The following is a 20,650-nucleotide window of genomic DNA, read 5'->3' as shown; positions in this document are numbered from 1 at the left end:
TGGCATCCCATTGTGGTTTTAATTTGCATTGTCCTGAGAACAGGTGAGATTGTGTGTCTGTTTATATGTTTATAAAAAGTCATTTGGGGGCTTCCCTGGTGGCGCAGTGGTTGAGAGTCCGCCTGCCGATGCAGGGGACGCGGGTTCGTGCGCCGGTCTGGGAAGATCCTACATACCACGGAGCTGCTGGACCCGTGAGCCATGGCCGCTGGGCCTGCGCGTCCGGAGCCCGTGCTCCGCAACAGGAGAGGCCACAACAGTGAGAGGCCCGCGTACCGCAAAAAAAAAAAAAAAAAAAAAAAAAGTCATTTGGAGTTCTTCTTCCATGAATGTACTATCCATTTGCCCAGTTTTCTATTCGTTGCTTTTCTCATTTCTTTCTAGTACTTGTTTATCCTGGATGCGAATCTTTTGTGCTTCCTGTGTTTTGCAAATGTCTTCTCCATATGCGTGGCTTATCACTTTCTAGGGGCATCTTTTTAACATACATAGTTTTGGTAATTTTAGTGAAACTGAATTTAAAACGTTTTCCTTTTTTTAAAAGAAGTCTTGCTTAAGAAATCTTTTTGAATTTCAATGTCATAAAGATACTCTGTTCTTCCAAAGTTTTTTCTGTCATGCTTTTCACATTTAGATTTTTAATCCACTGGAATTGATTCTTATGTATGGTTTGAAATATAAATATTTTTCTTAAATTTGGATTTAGAAATAGTCTATCCTTCCCTCACAAATTTCAGTACACCTTCAGTTCTCACATTTACTTTCCAATGTGCATGTCTCTATTTACAGACTTTCTTTTCTGTACTGTTTTATGGTCTACCTTTTTATCTATTAATCAGGGCCAGAGTTTCTTAATTGCAATTCTTTCTTATTATCCTTTTTTTGTTTCATACTGCATTTTTAATTATTTAGTATTTTATTCACAAATTCTTGACTGTGCCAGGGTTTATCCAGCTCTTAAACTTTTCAATGACTATATTTTACATTTCTGTTATTTCTAAATTTGTAGTTACCTATTGTTACTTCTTTTTATATATATTTTTCTTACTATGCTATTATTGTTTATAGTGGTTGGTTGTTATTCTTTCATCTTGGTAAGAATTCTAAACATTACTAAAATATTTTAAATGTTTAACATTTAAAATTTGTATAATTTTCTCTTCCAATTGTTGATTTTGTTGCCTGTCTTGATATTTAGGGTTTCTTCATATGTGTTGGAAGTTTCGTTTGAAGGCTCATGGTATATAGGATGCTTTTCTAAAAGAAAGTTTTCCCTTCCCCCTTGCACTTGTCTGTTTTACACGTGGCTCACCTGATCCTTACAAGACTCCTGGACCAGAAGTTGGTCCAACAATGGTGTTTTGGGGTTCCCAGCCCAAGGTGGTGAGAGGGACTTGAAGCTCTGGTCACTGGGGACAGGGATGGACAGGGCTTGGAGTCTGGTCTCAATCCCTGCCTATAGCCTCCTGTTTAAGCCCCCAGTTCACAGCAACTACTTCTAGGTTCCTTTTACCATCCAGGAACCCCACCTCGTCCCTTTCTCTAAGCAGCAAGCCTAGCCTAGCGCTGTTTTCCTGCCCCACAGAGGGCCCTGTTAGCCCTGCTGCTCTGCAGTCACCTAACTCCAGGCCATCCTGCCCGCCTCTGGAACTGGGGCTCAGCAGGCCCAGAACTTCAGGCCCAGAGCACCACTTTGCTGCTCTAGTCCATTTCTTGTTTCTCCAAGATGTTATCCTGTTTTAGTACTCACGTGTGACTCTTAACTTTCTTGCTTTTTACTTTCGATGTCATTGCTATGCAGGTTAAGGAGGAAACTAAAAAATGTGAACCTATAACAACTGAAGTCTCTCGGGTCACGACTTTTTTGGAAACCTGGTTGGAAATGCCCCTTACTTGTTCTAATTTTTCTCATATAGCTACCATATCCATACTAGTCCATCTTTCATAGCAAAGAAAAAATGTTCATTTCACAGCTTTGGCCCATCCTCCTCCTCCCTGCCCCCCCCCCCCAAATCTTTAAGGCATTACTGTGCCACTTGGTAGCAAGTTTCAAGTTTCAATATGAACTATAATGACTGCCACCTAGTGGCAGGCATTGGGTACTTTCAGTTGCAGCCTCAAATTTATACTGACCGGTTGTGTGCCTCTGTAGATTTGTTTTTTAGCTTTAAAAACTACATAGATAGATTTAAAATGGATAACCAACAAGAACCTGCTGTATAACACAGGGAACTCTGCTCAATGTTATGTGGCAGCCTGGATGGGAGGGGAGTTTGGGGGAGAATGGATACATGTATACTTTGCTGTGTACCCGAAACTGTCCCAACATTGTTAATTGGCTATACTCCAATATAAAATAAAAAGTTAAAAAAATGAGTGTATATATGTGTAACTGAATAAAAAAAATTAAAAAATAAAACTACAAAGATAGAAAGGGGGAAATAAAGTTTAGTGAGCTTGTATTCCTGGAGTTCAAAATGGCTTAGCATCTCCATTTTAACAGAACAGAAAATAAGGGGAAGAGAAGAGGACAAAGTGAAAAGGCAAGTTATCCAAGCATTGGCAGCTAGAATTTGATTTAATGACTGGTTTTCCCCATGGCAAGCTGTCCTGGCTGTCCATGGTGCCAGGTCCTGAATACCTACCTTGGGAACCCAGGTAAATGTCAAAGAAACATAGCCATAAATTCGCTGACCTTCGTACGTACTTTACATCAGCACCCAAAGACAAAGAGACTCAAATTGTTGTTCTGAGCTCATTTTATGAGTATTAAGGGACATAAATGTGTTGGGTTTTTCCCCCTCCATTTATCTTCTTCCCGAAGCCCTGTTCTGTCTATATTGGTTGGTGAGACTCCATTCCAGTTATTTAAAGCTTCCAACATGGTATGAGCCTCTAAATAGTAAACTTGGCTGGAAGCAACATATGTGTTTATCAGCTATTGCTGCAATAATGCTGTGTGACAAACCATGCTAAGATCCAGTAGTTTTCAATAATAGGCATTTATTTGCATGGGTATAAAGGTCAAATGTGGTTCAGCTAAGCTAGACTGGGCTCTTTAAGGCTGTGCGTAGACTGGGCTTGGCTGCCGACTCTGGTGGGGGTTTAGGTCTGCACAGCTTTCTCTCTGGGACCCAGGCTGAGTCAGTAGTAGCTGCCTAGGGTATGTCCTTCTCTTGTGAAATAGCAGGAGTGCAGGAAGCAAGCCAGACTGTGTGCAAGCAAATGTAAATGCTCCTTACATCGTGTCAGTTCACGTTCTGCTCGCCAAAGCCAAAAGCCGTAGGAAGTATTCTATTACATCCCAAGCAGAAAGGGGAGGTGGAAGTGGATGAATATTTGCGAATGGTGCCCTAGTTTTCCACACCTACATATAAAATAATTGAATGAAATCGGATGAAGTCGTTTAAGAAAATAAAGTCTTAATGCACGAATACCGAAGTTATAAGTACCAAAAGCTTCGCAGACATTTCAAAGATGTACGCCTTGACAAGCTTTTTAAGGCTAGAAGTGCGTGCCATTTACTTTCTCATACCTAGTGCTTAGTTCAGTGCCGGGCTTATAGAGATACTAAACACATGGATGAAAGAGCTACCAAGCAAACTGGTGGCCTTGAAGAATTGGGATTTTCTCCCATCTTTTAATATTGGCATTTTTATATTTCTGCCTGAAAACATCCTAAATGTTCTTGAACAAGGAGAGATGTTGAAATATGATAATTCCTAAGTTCATGGGATTTCTCCCTTCTAGTGTCAAATCTTGTATTCTTCTGATATGGGAACGAGTCATCTCCCTTCTATACGTATATAGAACAACGTAGTACGTAGATCCATTAATTTACGTAACTTCTACATGGCCTCATCCTTTTGGAAGAGGCAGGATGGACCTTCTGCCGAAAATTTGATTCACGTGCCAAAATTGACTATCCTCCCTCTCTCTCTCTCTCTCTCTGTCTCTCACTCTTAAACACACACACACACACACACACACACACACACGGAAGGTTTATCACTAGCATAATGAGACTTCAGAGGAGAGCAGGGCAGGCCTCTCAAGCTGGCTGGAAAATGCCTTGAGAGAGGAAGGGTAGGAGAGTGGCGTGGGCTTTTATGGTGTTCATGGGGCAGAGACGGGTTAGGGCAGGGCTGAGGATTCTGCTCGTGGGCAGTGGCTTGTGTGTTCGAATTCCTTGCTAGTGTCAAAGGCTTTCTAATCAGATTGCCCAGATGTGGGGCACAGGGGAAAAGGTAGAGGTGAAGCTTAAGAAGCTGTCAGCAGTCAAAGATCAGAAAATGAAGTTAGACTCCATATTAAACGTTTCCCAGCACGTGTGTGATTGTTGAAGGCCCGCTGATGATAGAAGGTGCTGTATTGGCATTGTATTGTTGTGCGGACCGGCCGGCACCGCTGACTTTGATTTCACCCCACTTTGTTCTCTTGCTTTCTGCTGTTTCTGATGGGCACCAAGACAGCCATCCCTTTTCCAGATGGTACAGTTACTGTGGAGTGTGTTGCTGATGGGCATCTAGTGAGGAAACTGATGTGGAGAAGCCACTGTGCACCCAGACCAGGCCGCATACTTTGCTTATTAAATATGAGAGCTCAAATTTGACTTTATTCTTAGATATTGGAGCAGATGGTCTGTGATGACTTTGCTTTCCATGACCAGCGCCGTTTTTGTTAATGTTAGAGATGGTTGGAGGAAGTTCCTGCATTCATTCATGGATGAGTTTGTTTGCGTGTTTATTCATCTGTCAGTAACTGGCATGTTTTCCGAAATGTCATTTATTATGTACCAGTGTTACTGACCAGGGTTCTTGGCCTCGTTTATCAATAGAAATTGATCAGAGGCCAGATGAGAAATTCAGGCAAGGCTTTATTGGGACTTCTGCTGCAGCATGAGGGAGGGAAAACAAGTAACAGATTCCCTTGCTCCCTGAGGGAGGATGAGCTTGGCCCTTAAATGGGGTGAGAGTAGGGGTGGATTGGTGGGTCAGGCTGGAGGAGTGGCCTTGGTGGTCTGCCCACCCCCTTGGTGGTGCTGTGTGCAGGGTACATGCGTAATACCCTGCTTTTGCTCCCGACTCCTTATAAGTGGCCACTGGGTTTTTGGTCTTTTGGTATCTTGTTCACAATTTGCCCCAACTGTGCATGTATGCAGTTATTTTTAGTCACTTATAGTTTCTTTGTATTCTGTTGCTTGAGGAGACGTTTGTCCAGGTGTAAGCACTGCAGCAAAGGGTCCCAGGTCTCAGCCTGTCTCACCAGCTCCTTAATTTGGGGCATATACTTATACTACTTTTATTATTTTTTAATTTCTTCTTTAAACCAATTGATTTTTTTGCTTTGTTTTATTTATTTAATTTTTTTTTTGCGGTACGCGGGCCTCTCACTGCTGTGGCCTCTCCCGTTGCGGAGCACAGGCTCCGGAAGCGCTGGCTCAGCGGCCATGGCTCATGGGCCCAGCCGCTCCGCGGCATGTGGGATCCTCCCAGACTGGGGCACGAACCCATGTCCCCCGCATCGGCAGGTGGACTCTCAACCACTGCGCCCCCAGGGAAGCCCTGCTTTGTTTTTACTTAAATAAAATTAACCTTATCTTAAACCAGTGATTCTCAAACTTTAGCGTGCCTCATCACGTGGAGGGCTTGTTAAAGCATCTTCCAAGTTTCTTAATGAGTAGATTTGGGGTGGGCCTAAGAATTAGCATTTCTAAGAAGTTCCAGGTGATGCTGATGGTCCAGGGACTAAGCTCTATCTTATAACAGTGTCTTATCAACACTGTCTTATAGCAGTAATACTCATGACAGCTTGGGTTTTATGTGCTAGTTTGATTTTTTTTCTAATGCACATAAAATAAATATTCAGCTGTTAAAGTCCAGCTGTCTGTTAGCAAAAAAAAATGACCTCGTGTGCATGCAAAACTTTGGAAACACTGAGTAGTCTCCAAACATAATTCAGAGGAAGCGTCCTTTAAAACTGAAGGTACGTACTTGAACGTGTTTCTGAACAATATAAGGCAGTGGGTGAAGCCGACGTGAGACACACACAGTGCACACGTTAGAGTCCGTGGGCAGGAACAGAGCCACGGTTTTCATTTTGGGGGGAAATCAGAAATTCTCTAATTCCCCAGCTGTGTGCATAATCCAGTTTTGCCAGTGTCATGTGCGTATGGTAGCGAGGGACTGGGATACATAGGATGTGTGTGTAAAGAGAGAGTATAAATGAAAACCAGATTTAACCACAAACTGGTGACTACAGGCCTGGAAGTCTCCATGGAGAAGATGGACAAATCATAGTCACATAACTGGCTGGAACCATCCATCACGACTCAACACTGTTCGTGTTGACCCCAGACTTATCAAACCTCCCTGTGATTAAAAATACCCCGTGCCCCTTTTAAAGAGTTAGGGAAAAATTTCCCGAGTTTACAAGTGATTCTAGTAATTGGATAAAGCCAACAACCTTTAAAGTTCTTAGGCATTTTGAGTTTTGTTTATACCTGACGATGCTTACCCAACCATGAGAACAAAAGTAACTCACAAATAAACAAAACAAGCAAACAAAAACTCTGTGGAGGCAATAGCACAGGTTCTTTGGGCTTGAGTGACATCATTGGTACTGACTAGCCCGTGGTCTGGGGGGGAAGTTGTTCAACCTGTGCGCCTCAGTCTCTCCGTCTATAAAATGGGCCTTGATATAAGATCCACCTTGTGTGATGTGAGGATGGCATGAGTTAACCTCTGTAAAGTGCTTAGAACAGTTCCTGAGAAACGGCGCTGAGTAATGTTATCTATACCCTTATGTAACTAAGAGAAGCTCATTCAGTCCGTGACAAACTGCAGCAGTGGTTCCCACATGCCCCCACGTTACACAGATCATCTTTCACTTTGCTCTTGGTGAGGTGGAGAACACAACCCTGGTATGGTATCTGGCAGAAAGGACGTTTTGTTGTTGTGAGCTGATCAAAAACAAAGGTTTGTACAATAAAAAGGGTCACTACCAATTAGATCAAGTACTTGACTAGAAAGAACTATATTTTTATGGAGGGAAGTTCTTATTTTCCTCAAATGTTGAATCCTGTCAGTCAGGATCCCTTTTCCTTTTTCTGTCTTTCCATATTATATAGTATTTTCTTAAAAGACATTCTTCAGACTTCTTTTTTGTGGGCTAGGTTATCTGAATCCATTTGTTAGTTTCCACTGGGGCTAATGAGGCTTCAAAGAAGTCTGCCTTTTTCAAGCCCTTATAGTCCAAATCTCTATTCCTCCTTTTCACACATTCATAGAATCCCCAAACTACTGAATTTCAGGGTTGAGTTCTCTCTCTCTCTCTCTTTTTTTTTGGCCGTGCAACATGATATGCGGTATCTTAGTTCCCTGACCAGGGATTGAACCCGTGGCCCCTACCGTGGAAGTGCAGAGTCCTAACCACCGGACCGCGAGGGAATTCCCAAGTTCTTTCTTTTTTTTTTTTTTTTTTTTGCCGTACGCGGGCCTCTCACTGTTGTGGCCTCTCCCGTTGCGGAGCACAGGCTCCGGACACGCAGGCTCAGCGGCCATGGCTCATGGGCCCAGCCGCTCCGCTGCATGTGGGATCTTCCTGGACTGGGGCCTGAAGCCATGTCCCCTGCATCGGCAGGGGGACTCTCAGCCACTGCACCACCAGGGAAACCTCCCAAGTTCTCTTTTTTAAGAAACAAAAACATCCTTTGTGTTGAGTGGAGACCTCTGCCTCCCCATCATCACCCCCAAGAGACAGGGAGGATTTGCCTTGGTCCACTCCAAGGCATTGGCAAACCCAAAAAATGTGGAGGGAGGGGACGGCCACCAACAAGACACAATTGAAAACTACCAACCAACTATGATTTGTTATTCTGTAACCTTTATATTCTCTTACTGTTCTCTTATGAACCCTCAAAGTGAGCATTCCACTAGTGAGGGCCTTAACTTCCTCCTTCTGCGTGCTGCCCAGAGATTGTATTTTGTCATCCTTGTCAGGAACGGGGGTGTGTTTTCTTGCCACCTGTCACACTGGGACTGTTGGCACAAATACTTGTTTGAGGAGGAGATGAATCAAGATTTACTGCATGTTAGCTTTGCAGTGATCTTCATCAGTCTGTTGATTAGTCATAACTATATCTGTCACACCCTTACAGGTGTAATTTACACAAAATGAATCATTTCCAAATATATTCGATGTGATTTCTATTTAGGATGTAGCCGTTATTCCCAAGGGGCCTCAGTTTTGCAGGAAGGTTGGTTTAGCTAAGCTTCCTTTGTTTACTTTGTAGAGACTTGGAATTGATTAAGGTTTAGATATTGATCATCATATAGGTTAGGACTCAATATGTGTACCAGACGCACACTTACTGAATTGTTTTATTCTTATTTGATCCATCTAGAGACTCTTATGCCTATATGATATTCTTTATATGATATATGAGAAAATTATTATAACCAGAGTGACCTTTTTTCTTATATTTTTATGTTAGGTATACATAAAGAAAACGGTATAGAAGGCGTAGAGGTTAAAGAATAGTTTTTCAGTGAACATGCTTGTTCCATCATAGCCCAACTCAATTCCTCCTCTCCTGGATGCCACCATTATCCCGACTTTTGTTAATATGATTTGCTTTCCTTGTATAGTTTTTTCATTTGTGTACCTAGGACTAGGATTGTTGGGTAAGGAGGTATGAATATCTTCAATTTTATCAGAAAATGTCAAACATTTTCCATAGTAATTGTACCGGTTTGCACTGCTGCCACAAGGGTATGAGAGTTTCCGTTGTTCCACATCTTCACCAGCAGTCAGTTTTGTCCAGCTCGATCCCTGATTACTAGTGAGAATGAGCCCCGTTCAATTCATCTGTTACTTGTATGTCCTCTTCTTAGAGTGTCTATTGACATTTTGGTCTATTTTTCATTTTCCATAGTGTTTTAGGAACTATTTACATATATTTATACTAGATCTTTATTTGTTCCAAGTATATTCTCCCACTCCGTGGCTTGTCTTTTCTCTCTCTTCATGGCATATTTTGATGAAAAGAAGTTCTTAATTTTAATACAGTCAAGTTTATTAGTTTCTTTTCCTTTATATGTGATGCTTTTTTGAATCCTAAATTCCTCCCTGCCCTGAAGCTATAAACATACTATGCTATGTTATCTTATAAAATACTTACAGTTCCGTTTTTTACAGTTTAGCTCCTTACTTGGGATAAAGTTGGGATCCAGTTTTCATGTGAATATCCACTTTTCCCAGCCAATAGTTATTGAAAAGACTACTCTTACTCTAAAGAAAGATCTTTTGTGCTGCTTCTGTCATATCTAGTGACCATAAATTTATGTTCTGTTTCTGGGCTCTCTAGTCTATTTGTCTGTCTCTTATCCCTCTTTCAGTACCACGCTACCTTAATTAGGTTGTGATATGGAAAGGTATTTCTTTATTAGATGGTAAGGCAAGTTGTCTTACTCTGATATTTAATTGGAGTTTCTTGGCTCTTACTGGCTTTTTGCACGTTTGTGCTTCAGTAAGCGTTTTAGAATGAGCTCCTTAAGTTTGAACAAAACAAAAACCCTTAGAAATGTTGAATGGGATTGCATTGAATCTGTAGATCAATTTGGAAAAATAAACATCTTTACAATATTGAGTCTTATCAAAAACATGGCTTGCTCACTTTCTGTGTCCTTCTTGGTAATATATTTCAATATAGTGTTTCTATTTTCTCATATGAAGTCTTAACATATTTTTGGTAAGGTTCTAAGTACTTTATGCTTTTAGAGGTACTGTGTCAAGTGTTCTTTGTTAAACTTGCTAATATCAGGATTGTTGTATACTGATTTAATATCCAGCAACTCTACTAAACTCACATATTAATTCTAACATTTTATCTGCAGAATCTTTTGGAATTTTCTAAATACACAATCATAGTGAATAATGGCTTTAGTTTTTCCTTTATTATATATAAAAATATGTGTGTATGCACATGTGTTTCTTTTTTTTCTTGTCTTACTGCATCTGCTAGTGCCCTTAGGAAAACAATGAATAGAAGTGGTAGTAACAGGTATTCTTGTGTTATGCTGAATCTCTTAGGGAAAACATTGAAAAGTTAAATACTTGTAATATTTAAAAATTAACATACTGTAGAGTTAACTTTTTTCTTTTTGGTATGAAAATTCTGATCCTGAGTTTTAACCCGATGTATAGATTCATGTAACCACCACCATAATCAGGACGGAGAATAGTTACATCACCTTCAAAATTCCTTTGTACGCTGCCCCTTTGTAGTCAAACCTTCCCCCCATCTCTAACTTCTGGCCACTGCTTTTCTGATCTGTTCTTCATCCCTATGGTTTTGCCTTTTCCAGAATGTTATAGAAATGAAATTAAACAATAGTTAACCTTCTGAGACTGACTCCCTTCACTCTGCATAATGCCTTTGATATTCGTCTTTGTTGATGTAACAGTAGTTCATTCCTTATTATTGCTGAGGAGTATTGCATTCTATGGATATACCACAGTTTATTTATACATTCACCCATTGAATTATGCATGATTTTAGTTCTGCAACTTATTCAGCTTCCTTGGATAAGCTGCTTCTCTATGCATCAGTTTCTTCATCTGTAATGGGGATAATGTACCTACATCATAGGGTTATTGTGGGAACAAAATGAGTTAATACATATGAAATACTTAGATAAGGCCTGATATATAGTAAGTGCTCAGTAAATGCAATCCATCATTATTGTCCCCAATATTAGTAAAGATTTTGAGGTAGAAAACTTGACAAGTTCAAGGAATAGCAAGAAAGCCAATGTGCCTGGCATGTAGTGAGAGGGGAAAGTGGCATGTAGAAGGTATGCAGGTGTAAGGTCATGAAAGGCCTTATGGACTGCCGCAGGGAGTTTTTTGTTTTTTGTTTTTGTTTTTTTTTTTGCGGTACGCGGGCCTCTCACTGTTGTGGCCTCTCCCGTTGCGGAGCACAGGCACCGGACGCTCAGGCTCAGCGGCCATGGCTCACGGGCCCAGCCGCTTCGTGGCACGTGGGATCCTCCCGGACCGGGGCACGAACCCGTGTCCCCTGCATCGGCAGGCGGACTCTCAATCACTGCGCCACCAGGGAAGCCCTGCAGGGAGTTTTGATTTTACTTCACGTGGAAAGCCAGGAATGAGACATGATCCAATTCATGCCTTTAATAGATCGCTCAGGCTTTGGTGAGGAGATGAGTTAATGGTGGTGGTGGGAATGAAAGCATATTACTGCGGTGGTCCAGGGAAAAGATGGTGGTGGTTTGGACCATAGTGGTGGTTGTGGAGTTGATGAGAAGTGCTTTGATTGAAGGTGGGGTTTGGATGTAGAACCCACAGAACTTGCTGAGGGATCGTCGTTCAGTGGAACACATTTCCCATCACAGCAGTGGTGTGGTTAGTCACAGTTATCAGCAGCAACACTCCTCTTTCTCACAGCTTTCCCAGAGATTTTCCTCATCCACTTTTAAAAAAAATTTTTTATTGGAATATAGTTGATTTACAGTGTTGTGTTTCTGCTGTACAGCAAACTGAATCAGTTATACATACATCCACTCTTTTTTAGATTATTTTCCCATATAGGCCATTACAGAGTATTGAGACAAGTTCTCTGTGCTATACAGCAGGTTCTTATTAGTTATCTATTTTATATATAGTGTGTGTGTCATCGACTTTTGAATTGAAACCTAAACTTTCATGCCTGAACTTCTGAAATCCATCTGAAGAAATAACATGCCTTTTCATACATTTTTAAGTGACATCTAAATGACTTCTTTCTTACTCATAATCACAGCCGCAAACATATTTGTGTTTAAAAAAAAAATAAAGCGACTTATCCCACAGCAATTTTTTCTTCTAGCATTTTGCTTTGTGGTTCTCTGCAGCCTGTATAGTGCTGTGACTGACCCCACATTCTTAGTTGTCCTGCTGGAAATAAAGTCATCCCGGGTGCTTCATGCCTTGCCAGCGGGATGGTAGTTTTAGTGGTTGGCAGGAGTTCCTGTGTACACTTAGGACTTATTGTTGGAATAAACATTAGACTCAGACGAAAATTGGACCAGAAATTTATTTTTGTCCTCCTTTCAACCTCAACTCACCCTAGAGTCTCTCATCCATGTGACAAATGGTCTTGACTTTCTGAAGTGATCTAAAGATTAAAATCAGCCCTGGGTGCTTGCTAATTCAAATGGAGATTTCTTTTCTTTTTGGGGGGGGGAAACAGTTAAAAATAGAGTTCTGTGATCTCACGTAGAGTTTTCTTTTATTTCCTGTGTGTCTGCTCTTAACATGACTGTATTTGTTCTTTGTGGGGCTTTAACTCCTCAAAGACAAACACCAGACCCGGTCTTTATCTGGAACACTTATTATACCTTTTTCTTTTTTTTTGTTTAACCCTATCCGATCTGCTTAATTTGGGACGTCTCATAATTCAGGATTTGCTAAATCAGAGTAAATCTCCCTTCTGTTCTGAGCTTCTTGCTCTGATTTGCCCCCGTTTTCATCATCTCTTATCAGGTTAATGTCAAACTGTGGTATTTATTTACTCAGTTGACTTGTAGGAGGGCCTCTGGAATCTTGGAAATATTCACTTGAATTTTGTGCCTAATTTTGTGCTTCTTTGTAATTGGCTTCTCTTGTGATTACAGAATACCAAGCTGCTATTCTACACTTGAAGAGGGAGCACAAAGAAGAAATTGAAAACCTGCAGGTATATCTCTTTGATTCTCCTGAACTGGTTATCTGAGACTGATACTTGGTTTTCTCATGTGCTGAAGTAAAGACTCTGCTTTTGTTGACATATTTACCTAGACAGCATCTGCACCTTGCACCTGCCACCGGGCCTTGAGTTTATCCTGGGGATGAAAGCCTTGAACTCCATTTTTAATGGAATTCAATTCCTATTTTAAAAAAACAAAAACAAAAAAAAAAAACCACAAATGCATTTGGGAAAAGGATTTGATTGGAGACAATGATGGTTTTATTTGGAAAGCAGGCAAGAAGATAAGAGTATTTACGCTTTTAGTGTTTATAAGAAGGCTTTGAAAAATTGTTTCCTGCGCACAGTGCGAATTATTTTGTTGGACATCCTCCCAGCCATGTGTTCGTATCTGTCTGTCGCTTAGCATATGTCTGCAATGTGATGTCAAGCAGATTAAAGCACTTAAGGAAGTGGCCCTAGTAGGAGGAAGAGTTGTGCTGGGCCAGCCATTCCATATCCCCAGGGAGTGCTTGGAAGTTGCTGACTTGATCTCCTTTGTGAAGCCCAGAAAGTCTGAGGGATCATTTCCTTTGTCCCACTCATTATCATTCCCTATGTTTGGTATTTGCTTGCTGTGCCTGTAACAGGAAGTTTGAGAGTCTTAATTTCACATAACTAAATATTGAATCAGGCACTGATTCTAGTTTACTGATGGCTGGGGTTGACCCCATATCTCAGGAGAGAATATTAGCGAAATTCAAATCAAACTTGGTAGTGTGTATAGTGCTTAACTCATTACATGCTAAGTCAGTGAGTGTGTGGATCAAATATTCTTCTTTCCATTAAATGATAATATCCTTTTAAAAATAACTGTGATGGTGTACTGGACTGTATATGAAGTCACTGCAGGTAGCAGAAAGACCATTAAATAAGTCATAGGGGTATGAATACAGGCCGCCCCTCTCCAGCTTGGCTTAAGTAGTTTGGAGGAGAGAATGAATCCGTTTCACAAAGAAACAAAGTGGAAAAGTACCTCTGACTCCTAGGGGACAAAGAGAGGGGGAGGCCCTTATCTCCTTTGTTGCCAAAGGTTCTACAGAGACCTTTTTTCCTTTGTTCTGGTGTGCAAAAGATTCTCAGCTGTCTCAGAGAAGCTGAAGTAGGGATTAATTTAAGAGGCAGATTGCTAAAGAGGGTGGTACGGAAGTGATTCTGTGAGAAGTCTTTTTAACAGCTCAGCTATAAGAGTTAACAGTACCTTCCTCAAGTTGTAGACCAGCCCTGGGAGGACTTTGACAGCTAAATAATATTCACAGGAACCACAGGTACTTACAATCTCCGGGTTCTTCCTTTGTGCTGGGCATTTTTCTAGGCATATTCTGTGCATTATTTCACATCTTTTCATCTCCACAAAAGTCCCATGATCTCACATCTCAAACTAGGAGACGGTTGGAGAAGGGGAAGAGAAGAGTAAATGGAAGGGGAAAAAGTATATTGGGATCATGATCTCCACTTAAAATAAAGGTTAGACCAAGATATGATTGACAGTAGTAAACGTTAAAAAATGTTCCTAATTATACCTTCAGTTTTAAGTATCTCTGAAATAATTACGTTCTTGTAATGCTGTTAGTAAACTAAAAAAAAGTCCCATGTTGATGATTTATACCAACTTGCTGAAACCCTGTGGCAATGGCACGCTATCGCCATCAGCGTACGGATGGGGCAGTGTACCCCATCTGTACGCTGAACTGTAGTTGGGAACTAGTCCAGCAGTCTGACAGCTCGCGATAGGAAACTGGCAACTCTTATTCCTCATCTGACCTAGAGAAGTGTCTTGTAGGCAAACAGAGAATTTTAAAGATTCAATTAGGAATAGTTTCAAATATGGAGAGATTGCTAGCTGCTTCTAAAAAAAAAATTGGAAAAGCTGGCAGTGTTGGGCTTATTTTCCTGTATGGCTTTAACCTGCTGGGGTTAAGGGGCAGACGTCACTTCGACGAGGACACGTGTTCTCTAGTTTGCCACTGTTCCCATTGTGGGCCGTTTTCCCTGCCTGGCTCCTGTATGCCGTCATGAACCCCTGCTCTCTGGGAGATGTAGAAAATAACTAGGTGGGTAGCAACACCAACCAGTCAGAACAGACACAAATTTGTAAAACAACAACCCAGCCTGGCTGCACTCTTGGGGTACTCACTGAATAATACCATCTCCACCTGTTTTATTCCACAAAGTAACAAAGTCACATCTCCTGTCACAGGACTGGTTAAAGACAATTGGTGAGCAGCTGTTTCCTTACTCATTTCTTTATGTGGATTTCCACTTGCAGCCTTCATTGCCTGTTAGATTTTCTTTCTCCACTTAACAGGTCACGGAGAAGTCAGACGTATTTCAGGACTTCTTCAAAATGCCTTTCTAGAATAAGAAAGGTTCCATGCTTAAAGGATACAAGAAAAGTGATCCATTCTATCGCCATATACAAGATTTGATATGTATGACATTTCGTTTTTTGAGACTGTTTTCATAGACTTTAAAGAAATAGCATGGTTCAACAGAGAACCTAAACTCAGTTTGCTATTCTGTTTTAGACCATAGATTTGTAGGGAAGTCATTTAATTGTTCAATTCCCCCACCTGGAAAATGGAATCCTTACCATTTTAAGTGATTTGATTGGAAGTTGAAACTTTCAGCCCAGAGTCCCAAGGCTTGTAAGTGGGGAGTCTGGAGTTGTAATCTCATGCATGCTCTGTAGCCCACATTTGTGGAAGGCTGTGCTCTAGAAAGGGCTTGGTCCTAGGACCAACTTTTCAAAACGTGTAGCACCTTAGATACATAGTCTCCCTGTAGTTCAAAAGCAAGAAATTATTGATGACTTGAATGAATCCATTTCCAAATTCCGTCAATTTATATATACCTTCAACTCAAAGCACTTGACTGACTTTTCTACTGAAAGCTCCAGCAGGAGAGTGGTGGCAGGTCAGACATTTTCCATGGCTTGACTATTTCATGTCATTTATGATTATAACCAGCAAAATTCTTAAATTTTGCCTAATATGCCCTTTATGTAGCAAACTCTGCCTTAGAGAGTATATGATCACTTCATAATGTTCAGTATCATCTAGTTCAGTTTTCAGTTTTGAGTAATTCTGTGTTACTGATTTTATTTTTGAAAAAGTGGCACCTTACATTTACAGATACTTATTTGAGAAATTTTTGCTTGTGGTAGCCATTGCATAACAAGTTCATGGCCATTGGGTAGAAACATAGTTCGCACCTGCCCTTTTAAGGCATGTGATAAAACTAATTTTACCACGGTATAAATGAAGAGTTTTTCCTTCAGGATTGTCTAGGAGCAAGGTTTGACAGTCACTATCACAGCTCTCGTGGAAAATCTTTCTCTACATAGTTGAGCTTTGTCTCATCGTAGTCAGAGAACCAGGTGTGATACTATTTTATGCGTGACGAGAGTATGAAAGAGCTCAGGTTTTCGAGTCAGGATTCAGTTCAACTCCTTGCATGGTGACATTAGGAAATTAGTCAACGTCTCCGGGACTTCTCTCAGTTTCAGCATTTGTGCAATAATAATCATATTGATGCACAAATAACAAATGTTGGCAAGGATGTGGAGAAAATGGAACCCTCCTACACTGTTGGTGGGAATATAAATTGGTGCAGCCACTGTGGAAAACAGTATGGAGGTTTCTCAAAAAACTAAAAACAGAACTGCCATATGACCCAGCAGTTCCACTCCTGGGTGTATATCTGAAAAAAACAAAAACACTAATTCAAAAAGACATGCACCCCACTGTACATAGCAGCATTGTTTACAATTACCAAGATATGGAAGCAACCTAACTGTCCATCCTATACATCCAACTATACATACAGTGGAATACTACTCAGCCATAGAAAAGAATGAAATTTGGCCATTTGCAGCAACATGGATGGACTTAGAGGGTGTTATGCTAAGTGAAATAAGTCAGAGAAAGACAATTACTGTATGATATCATTTATACGTGGAATCTAAAAAAATAAGACAAGCTAGTGAATCTAACAAAATAGACTCACAGATATAGTAACTAGTGGTTACTAGTGGGGAAAGGGAAGAGGGGAGGGGCAAGATAGGGGTAAGGGATTAAGAGGTACAAACTATTATGTATAAAATAAATAAGCTAGTGGGAAGCAGCCACATAACACAGGGAGATCATCTCAGTGCTTTGTGACCACCTAGAGGGATGGGATAGGGAGGGTGGGAGGGAGACGCAAGAGGGAGGAGATGTGGCGATATATGTATATGTATAGCTGATTCACTTTGTTATAAAGCAGTAATTAACACACCATTGTAAAGCAATTATAGTCCAATAAAGATGTTTAAAAAAAATAACAGATGCTCACTACACTGTAGAATGTAGTACTGATATTTAAGATAGATTAAACATTATTGAGTAAAAAAATATTAAGTTGCCTATTAGTGGTATGATTCCTATCATAAAAATTGTGTGTATGTGCCTGTGTGGGCTCATAAATAGTGATTTGAAAATTTTATTTCCCATAATGTTTACAGTGGTTGCCAGGTTAGGATATTTTTCTTTGTTAATTAGGCAGTTCTGAATTCCTTGAATTTTCAACATGCATATGTACTAGTTTTATGATTTAAAAAACTCAATAAAGCAATATAATCTATATAAATCAATTTTATATACTAAAATATAAATAAATAAGCTACAAGGGTATATAGTACAGCACAGGGAATATAACCAATATTTTACAATAACTGTAAATGGAGTATAACCTTTACAAATTGTGAATCACTGTGTTGTACATCTGTAACTTATAAAATATTATATATCAACTATAGCTCAATTAAAAAATAATTTAAAAAATTATGATAATTTGATGATGCCTCCCTTCTAGGATTGTTCAATATGACGTATACCCGGTTACCAACACATGCTCAGTAAATACTATTTCTCATTCCTTTTGCCTTGCATAGGTCTCCTTATAATTAGGCAGCTTGAGTTTAGAGTGGTCCTCAGGCTCGTTTGGTTGAGGACTTCCCTGGGACTTTGACTTATTCTTTGAGGGTGACTTTTCCATGATCTTCCAGCTGTTCTTCGGCATCTGTGCTCTATCTATGTCAGGGGGTCTAAACCGGGCTTTCCCAAAGCTCATTCTACTGAACGGTGAGCCTCTGAAATGCTCCTTGACAAAAGTATTTCATGGTCAAATAAATTTGAAAAGTATCTTGTTTCCCTGTTAGAGCTTTACCATGAATAGAGAAGAATGGAGGGAGGGAGGGAAGGAGGACTGTATAGCTTGTTTCTCACATAATTCTTTTTTTCCTCCAAGTAACTGATGTTTCTGAACTACTCTATGTTGATTCGTATAATCTTAATGTACAAGGCACATTCTGAGTTCAAGTGAAATCCTTTGAGCGGTCTCATCACCTTTTCATGCTATCAAGGTCCTGCTTATTAATCTGATTGTAGGCACCTGGGGGGAGCAGTTTTCTTTCTGTCTTTGAAAGAACCCAGCAAAGTGCTTGGCACAGAGATGATACATAGACATTTCTTTGAAATATCTAACAACCTATGATTCAAAAACATTAGCACCTAAATGTAATCAGATCCTCACTGTGTGCCGACCTTTGTTCTATGCATTTGGCGTTTGTATCATAAAGAGTAAATGTAGAAATATAAGCAAAGTAATAGATTTGTCCCCATTTTATACATGACAGAGCCTGAGGCTCCCAGAGACCATGAATTGTCAGAAGTCCTAGACTAGTAAGTGGAGGAACCTGAATTTGAATCCACCTAGATCTGTCTGACTTTGAAGCCGATGCTCTTTCTATTAATCAGTGCAACATTAATGGAAAGAATGTTAGATCTAGAAACAGAAGGTCTGGAGTGAGGTCTTACTTTGGGGACGAAGAACAATGTGAACTTCGGGCAATTTTTTTGACTCAGTTTCCTAATTTATAAAATGAGGGACGGACCAGGCCATATACTAATAGTACCTTTGAATTTTTATTATTGGCCCAAGCATACATTTTTTAAAATTTCAATTTGTCCACCACGGTGTCCTTTCAGCCTTAGGGTTATGTAACTCAGTCTCCAAAGCCCTGTTATTTACACCCCCCCTCCCCCGTTTTCCTTTTGGCTTCTTCCGGAGGTTCCCCTTTCTAAGCCGGGGAGGGGCTCTTCTCAGCTCTGCTTGCTTCCGTGGGACACTGTTCGGGTGTTCAGTGACACTCTGCCCTCGAGCCTCCCAGGGCTGATTAGGATACCTGAGTCAGGGAGGGGATGCAGCTTCTCAGAATGGTAAATGCAGCTTCGATAGGAGGGCCGGTTCTTCTTTCTGACGGGAGAAAAGCATGAGGGACGGGTAGGACTTCTTTGACTCTTGACTTCTTCGATTTTGAAAGTCGAAAAAAAAAACAATGCGTGCCCCACATCTGGCTTTTGAGGAGCTTGGATAATTTAAGAATATTGTTTTTGACCAGCACTTCCAGCAGTTTGGAAGTAAGTGCCATGGAAATGACACATTGTTTTATCTGTTATTAACTAATGTTCTTTGGGTTGTGGGACAGAAGAAAAAGAACTAGCCAGCCGTCACATTTCCTTTACGGGAACCTTTTCTATTTACCCCATTCATCACAGGCACAGTCCTTCACTAAGGGGAAACTTGACTGAGCAATGGCCTCTGGCAGGCCCCTGCTCATTGTGTAACACCGGCACATTTCTAATCTGGTAACTCCTACTGTGAAGTGATCCAGGGATGGGCGCCAAACTAGAAATTAACTTGCATTCTACCTCGTGGTCCCCCAGAGAACCAAATGGTATGTTGGCCTCCACTAAGAGGAACTTGTAGACTTCCTTACTTTTGTCTCTCCAACCCACCCCACTGGTCCATTTCTAATAGTAAACACACTGCTGTTGAAACAAAATTGAGTACAAACTTGAGCCGATACAGCTAAATTTATAAAGACACGTACATCCGGAGCCTTTCCCATCTGTTATGTTCTTTGTTATCAACACAACACATTTGAATCTATTAATTTATGGAGAATACTTTGAGGGAAGGGGAGTAATTTGTAGATTGATAAACAAAACTTTTGCAAATATGAAATATGATGATTTCATTAAACCATTATGGTATTCCCCTAAGTGCCGATATTTCATTACCGAGATGCCAGGAAAGAAGACAGAGTGTTGGGAAATATTATTTTAATTTATTGTTTCATTGTGTATATACAGTACAATGTTAGGAGTTTAGTAGGTTTGCTGGTGTTGAGATGCCTGTTGGGCCCCTGGCTACCTAGAAGCTTGCAGATATATTTGGAGTTGAACTTTGATGGAAAACACAAAGCAATTAATTCCCTAGCTGACTTAGCCCAGGAGCCCTTTGTCTCAGCCTTCAAGATGCTGTCTTGCCCCATATAATTCCGTTATTTTTTCAAGCTGCATTTGCTGATAGAGGGAAAATGGTTGTAGAATGAAGAGTGTGTGCTTTACTTTCATTTGTATCATTGAGGCTGATGCCGGCTTTGTTTACCTCTCAGAGGCCATGGGCTCCAAACATCCCCGCTGAGTCTTCTTTTTTTTTAAATTGAAGTATAGTTGATTTACCGTGTTGTGCCAATCTCTGCTGTACAGCAAAGTGACTCAGTTTTACACATACACACGCACACACACAGACACACACACACACATACATTCTTTTTTTTTTAACATTCTTTTTCATTATGGTTTATCCCAGGAGATTGAATATAGTTCCTTGTGCTATACAGTAAGACCTTGTTGTTTATCCATTCTAAATGTAATATTTAGTTTGCAACCCCAAATTCCCAGTCCATCCCTCTCCCACCTGCCTCCCCCTTGGCAAGCACAAGTCTGATCTCTGTGTCTGTGAGTTGAGTCTGTTTCT

General features: G+C 40.5%; 1 protein-coding gene across 2 annotated transcripts in view; it reads left to right on the top strand.

Annotated features, from left to right (window-relative positions):
• The window catches only part of FMN1 (formin 1), a 397,250-nt gene that overhangs the window by 138,791 nt on the left and 237,809 nt on the right, over positions 1–20,650 (top strand). For both annotated transcript variants that reach the window (XM_024732506.1, XM_024732507.1), the window contains one exon: positions 12,675–12,736. In XM_024732506.1, coding sequence (XP_024588274.1) covers positions 12,675–12,736 — 62 coding nt within the window. The remainder of the gene's footprint in view (positions 1–12,674; positions 12,737–20,650) is intronic.

Source organism: Neophocaena asiaeorientalis, unplaced genomic scaffold (assembly GCF_003031525.2).
Source record: "Neophocaena asiaeorientalis asiaeorientalis breed wild unplaced genomic scaffold, Neophocaena_asiaeorientalis_V1.1 scaffold119, whole genome shotgun sequence".
Classification (NCBI taxonomy): domain Eukaryota; kingdom Metazoa; phylum Chordata; class Mammalia; order Artiodactyla; family Phocoenidae; genus Neophocaena; species Neophocaena asiaeorientalis.
This window is presented reverse-complemented; position numbering and strand designations above follow the sequence as displayed.